The sequence below is a fragment of the Agrilus planipennis genome, unplaced genomic scaffold (genome assembly GCF_000699045.2).
Source record: "Agrilus planipennis isolate EAB-ADULT unplaced genomic scaffold, Apla_2.0 scaffold89, whole genome shotgun sequence".
Classification (NCBI taxonomy): domain Eukaryota; kingdom Metazoa; phylum Arthropoda; class Insecta; order Coleoptera; family Buprestidae; genus Agrilus; species Agrilus planipennis.
In genome coordinates, this window is record NW_020439079.1 from 344,651 (window position 1) to 350,454 (window position 5,804).

Sequence of the window (5,804 nt, forward strand, 5' to 3'; positions counted from 1 at the left end):
AATTAATTGGAATTTTTCACACACAAGCCTTGCTATATGAGCTCTCAAAGCATATAAAAATTATACGGCTTAAATGTGAAGTTGGGTGCAAAAGAATACAATTAAATCCTCTGTCGGGAAAAAACGAAATGACTTTCCGAACAACCCGATAGTAGCGTCATCGTTGGGTCAGCCTACGAACTTTTTAGCCCGTCTTATACTTAACTTATTAACGCAATAATTTTGCAAAATATCTCGTTTTACACGTTATCTTCTAAGTCTGTCGTTTCTATTTTTTTTCCAGGGAGTTATTCAATCAATGGAAGTTTTCAATACGCCGCTGGCCCTAAACAATTCAATGACGATGTTAAAATAACACCTTACAAGCGGACGTGCCCCGACGGAAATATTATAACTGTTGGATTTGGAGGCCAACTTGGCAACAGGATATGGGAGTACATGTCTGTCTATGCGGCGTATCAACTTTACAAAGATGAGTGCCGTTTTTACGCTTACGTTCCTATGGAAGTCACAAAACAAGTACAGCTTGTTTTTCAAAAGTATGAATCATTCTGTAATTCAATACTTTCTTCTTTTCCTTACGAGCAGTGTTGCCAATTTAGGAGTATCCCCCCCCCCAAAATTTAGCAAATAAATAAGTGGGATAGGATTTTTTTAGGGGGCTTTATATTTTTTAGAGATTTTTTGTATTTGGTTACTGAATTAAACAGTGACCTCTAATACAGAACTTCGTTACTTAAAATTAAAGATTTAAAGACTTTTCTATGAAGTTGCTGCCAGCAAGAACGATTGTAATCTGTTTAAATGTATGATTTGAGAAAGTCAGAACTATCATATGAAAATCAAATTATATTTGGAATGTTAACAATATATCAGGATAATTCCGATTTTTTGGTCATCATCATAGGGTCGTCAGTCCTAAGACTGGTTGGACACGTACCACCACTCTTTCCTATCCTGAGCTAACCTTCACATAATGCATCCCATATTCTTAATTTTTTGTGAACAATAATCTAGTCTACCTCTACTTATTCAGTAAAGGAAATGTTTATAATAAAAAAATTACAAAGCATAATATCGTATTTTATTCTTCGGGGGGGTTTTCCAAGTAATGGTAGGAATTTTAGGGGATTTTGAATTGAGCTTTAGATGTTAAACTTTTTAGTAGTTGGCAACACTACTTACGGAAAATAATGACAACAAAATTAAACAAAGAATAATATTACACTATAATGTCTTTTGTTTTTCGATCTTTCGTACTTAATATTATAGAAAAATATAAAAACTTTAGCTTGTTACTTGCAAAAATATGTATGTAGAATTTAAACCACCACAATTCTATATTTTATTCTAATTATTTATTATTTAGTTACTATTTTTATCGCCGCAGCTACCAATTTGTGATCCTACAAATGTAAAAATTGTTTACCATCATTTTCAAAACATTTCCGATCAGTAAATTACAATATGGAAAAAATAAAGTATTGCTAAAAATTATTTCAATAAAAACAAAACTGAAGTAAATAAAAATATTTCGAATTACTTAGAAGTCTGTTAAAGTTATTCTGTTCCTACCTATGCATTGTGAGATATTAACCGCATATTTTTGCCTAATGTTAATTCTTTAGACATAACAGTCCAATAAAAAATATGTTCGGAAAATGTTGTTGTGAGAGAGTGCCTCAGATGACGCTCGATATTACCGCAACCTTTACACCTTTGATACTGGCAGTTGCAAATTGTAAAATCATTCTCCAAGACCCGTACGATAAAAGAATCTTACGTGGCGGCTTATTATTAATTTCATTGTACTCTATTGATAAACAATTGAATCGATTTTATACCTACTCAATATAAATTGAAGGGCTGCGTGTAAATCAATTATTCAATGACAGGCACGTATTCTGTCTGTCGTACTGCTACATTATTACCTACAACGGACAAATAATCTAGAGTTAGTTAGTTATGATTTACATTCAAATAAAATTTCATTCTTTTTTCATTAATGTAATATAATACTTTTATTACATTACTTTGCTCATAAACTTATTCTCTTAAAGTCTTATTGTTTTATTTAAGACTGCGGTTACCAACTCTAGAAGAACTTCCGGAAATGTGTATGCAACAAAGAGAAAAAATAGCTGTAGCATTTCACGGTGATATTCCGGTAAAAAAATTGAAAGGAAAGAATGCTTTCGTTGAACTTCCAAAATACTCAGCAAGATACGAGTTTGTTTCAGATTATGGATTTGAGAATTTTAGAAAGGAATTAAGGTACGTTACGATTATGAATAAGGCGTTTTTGAATCATTCCTAATTATGTGAACATACCTCTTACCTAATTTTTTGGAATGAAGTTTCTTATTTCTTTTTTTCTTTATTTTCCAGTTTATTAACAGAAATTTCCTTATATTTTCTCAAGGATTGTTACGACCAGAAAAGGATGTTGTGTTATGTTAAATATTTGACACAAAAGGAGATCTTTTTCTTTAGTTATTCAATAAAATATTTTTTACTGACTTCCTCTGTTCTCCTATTCTTCTTAATATCTCGTCACTTCTAACCTTTTCTATTCATGGTAGCCTCATCATTCGCTTGACGTAACATCACATTTCGAACTGCTTCTAACCTTTTCATTTCCGCCGCCCTCTTCGTCCATGTCCATATTTCGCACCCGTACACAATCTTTTTCGAATTTCTAAAGTAACCGTTCGCGAACATAGAAGTGACTTCTTTTTATTGAATGCGACTCGACCCTAAGCTATCTTCAGCTTTATATTCATAATACTCCTTCTGTCCTGACTTTCTAGATACCTAAAATCAACCACTTCTTCTAATTTTTCGTCTCCTATATTTATATTCATTTTTTCCTACCTTTTCTTCCCTAGCATACCAGTACTTTTGTTTTAGTATTTATTTTCAAACAATACTGTTTTGTCAATACCGCTTCCATTTTATTTAANTTTGGTCTATCGAAGCTGTCTGCGACGCGGTGATGAGATCCAAAAAGATCGAAATCGCGATCCGCGTCTGGCAGTTTCGACAGAATACAGACCATTTCGAATTATTTGATCGCTTTTAGTTTCTCCTAGGAGGTGAGTCAGACCCTCTAGAACAGAGCCAGACAAACTCGGCTCTTTTGACGCCCGAGTGCTCCTGAGGTATAGCCAAGGAGCACCTCATTACTCCTGCGAGTGCGAGTGAGATGATTCTTTCCTTTTCTTATCCCTTCCATTTCGTAGGTGAGTCTCCTCTTCCATAGCCGAACCCAATAATATTGCGAACGTAGTCCGGCATGCTACCCCTGAGCGGTGGGACGATCATTAGAAAATTTTCGTAGGTATTATTTAAGTTGCGAGAGTGGCTTCGCTCGTCTACGGGATGGAGGGGCTTAATATGGAAGTGGAAGGGAGAAGAAAAAGAGAAACCAATATGGGTCATTACTGCTTACTCTCTCATACTCATTGAAGGGTATGGAGTGACCCAGTGAACTAGTCTGAGGTAGCGGCTCCTTCGAAGTTAAAGTTTGCCCGGCTTGCTCTAGAACACTCTGGTGTCAGCTGGACGTATTTAAAATCCCTGCTAGGCTTAGCAGGTTTGGTATCTAAGTATCCAGTCCAATCCTCATTGTGCTTGGAGCATCTTGGCGCAACTTTCGTAAGCCGATCAGTAGATATTTCACAGTGATTTATGCATTCATCGAGCGGCATGGCCTAGAGATTTAGATTATGTTTAGAATTCGGAGTTTGATTCAGAGTTCATCTGCCTTCGTCCAAGTTTTTCTTGAATTACTTAGGCAAATTCTCGGGCAGTAATATTCCTCAGATAATCTTTGTTCTCTTTAATCTTATTTTTGTATCATCTTTCTCACCCACCCATTCCCACGATTTTTGAAAAGAGGCTGAAGAGGGTCTTCCGCGCTACTTTTCAGCGTAGTCCGTAGAGACTGCCCGCCCACCAGTGCTATTGGCCGATGGGAATGAAACACCCAAAAGTTTTCTTTTTTTTATTTATGCAGTCTTCGTCGATAACTGTCGTCGTTCCGACTTCGTGGATAACCAGCCTAAGGATAGTGCAATCCCTTCTTTAATGTTAATTACATTTAAAGGCGGGTTAATTAATCTATTTAAGATTGGTACATAGAATACATTAGTAGGTACCCAATTGTATTTGAGATCAGATGTTACACATTATTAGCAACTGCTGTATCTTTTAAAATCTCCAACCAATTTTCTAATTTCAATAATCCTGTTAATGCCTTCTAGACACAGCAGAATAACTTATCAATGATGGAATTATATGATTTCAGGAACCACCATCATGTGAATATTATAATGCTGCAATAACTTACTTTCAACAAAAATATAAAAAGGCGATATTTATACTCATTACTATAGATTTTGCATGGTTAGACAAAAACAAAAAATGCTTGAAACATGACATTAATTTGGTTACAAATCCGGTTCATCCGCAATCCGCAATTAACGACTTAATATTATTGTCACATTGTAACCACTCCATAACAGCATATGGTACATATTCTACGACAGCTGCTCTATTTGCTGGAGGTACAACGTTCGTGTATGATCTGGGTATACCACTGGACTTTGATGGGCCAACGTTGACAATGGGTTTAGCCGAAATGCTTTCCAATTGGTACAAAATTGGGAACAATGGTAGGTTGGTAAGTTCTTTACATATAGGCAAATGAATTGTTGCTGGATTTTGTGTTATAATTTTCTCTTGTTGCGGACAACTTCAAAGAGTGGTCGATGGATCAAATCAAAGATCTCGTTATTTTCTAGGAACGTCCAAAGCGTCTTATTTTGATATATTTTTAATTTTTGAAGGATTAGATTCAATGCATTAGTGAATTGATCTTTTGAATTAACTTTATTCACTACACATATCCTCAAATTAATGAGAAAAAAATTGTTGCTGCTGTTACACCTCTCGTCGGGAATCGAACCCGGACTGTGCGTATTTTACAGAGTACTGGTGCGTAAAACCAAGGGGCCCGGGTTCGATTCCTGGCGAGGGAGTTACAGCGGCAACAATTTTTCCTCATTAATTTAAAGCTATTTGCAGTAAGTAAAGGTAATTAAAAAATTAATTCACTTGTATCAATTTACATTTTAAAAAACATTTAGTTCTTAGTCGGATTTATTAGTACCCCTTAGTAAGCTATGAGCAAATCAGCAACTATAACCCAAGTCCGGAGGGGTCCCCAAACATTTTTATACAATTATCCTCACGAACTCTGCCCAAAAATCTGTGCAAAGTAGATTCTACTAGGGTAGTACCCTATTCGTTAATCCACGTTAGCGCATTACTGCACGAGAAATGTATGCAGAAAGGAATTTGTCATCAAATTGTACAATTTTAAGCTTAAACTAACTACAATATTGGATTAGTTTGACTGTGATAACTCATCCTAACGATTAATAAAAACAACATTAATATTTTGTTTATTATCACTTTTATTATATTTACGTTAGTGTTGTTTTTAATTTTCCTTAAAATTCCTGTTTACCTGCGTTTATCTAAGAGAACGTGGTTTACTACGAAAGCGGAAATCAAACAGTTTATCAAATTCTAGCAATAATACGAGGGTGGATTGATAAGTTTCCGGCCTGACCAAGAAAAACAAGGTTTTTAAAAAATTTTTTTTTTTATTTCTCAACATAATCTCCTCCAAGGCTGATACATTTCTCATAGCGGTGTTCCAGTCTATTAATGCCATCTCTATAGACTGATTCGTCAAGCTCCTCAAAATAACCATTTACAGCTTCGATTACTTCTTC

The 5,804-nt window shown here is 35.1% G+C and overlaps 2 protein-coding genes across 3 annotated transcripts in view; one reads left to right on the forward strand and one right to left on the reverse strand.

The window, feature by feature from the left end:
- The window catches only part of LOC108734597, a 32,113-nt gene extending 27,242 nt beyond the window's left edge, over positions 1-4,871 (forward strand). The window contains exon 5 of one of the 2 annotated variants that reach the window (XM_025977332.1): positions 4,310-4,726. In XM_025977332.1, the coding sequence (XP_025833117.1) occupies positions 4,310-4,711 (402 nt within the window). In that variant the 3' untranslated portion in view covers positions 4,712-4,726. Of the gene's footprint in view, positions 1-4,309 lie in introns of both variants that reach the window. The other variant, XM_025977333.1, reaches the window with a different exon arrangement.
- The window catches only part of LOC108734587 (ankyrin repeat and fibronectin type-III domain-containing protein 1), a 375,782-nt gene that overhangs the window by 247,611 nt on the left and 122,367 nt on the right, over positions 1-5,804 (reverse strand). The gene's annotated exons all lie outside the window — the stretch shown is intronic.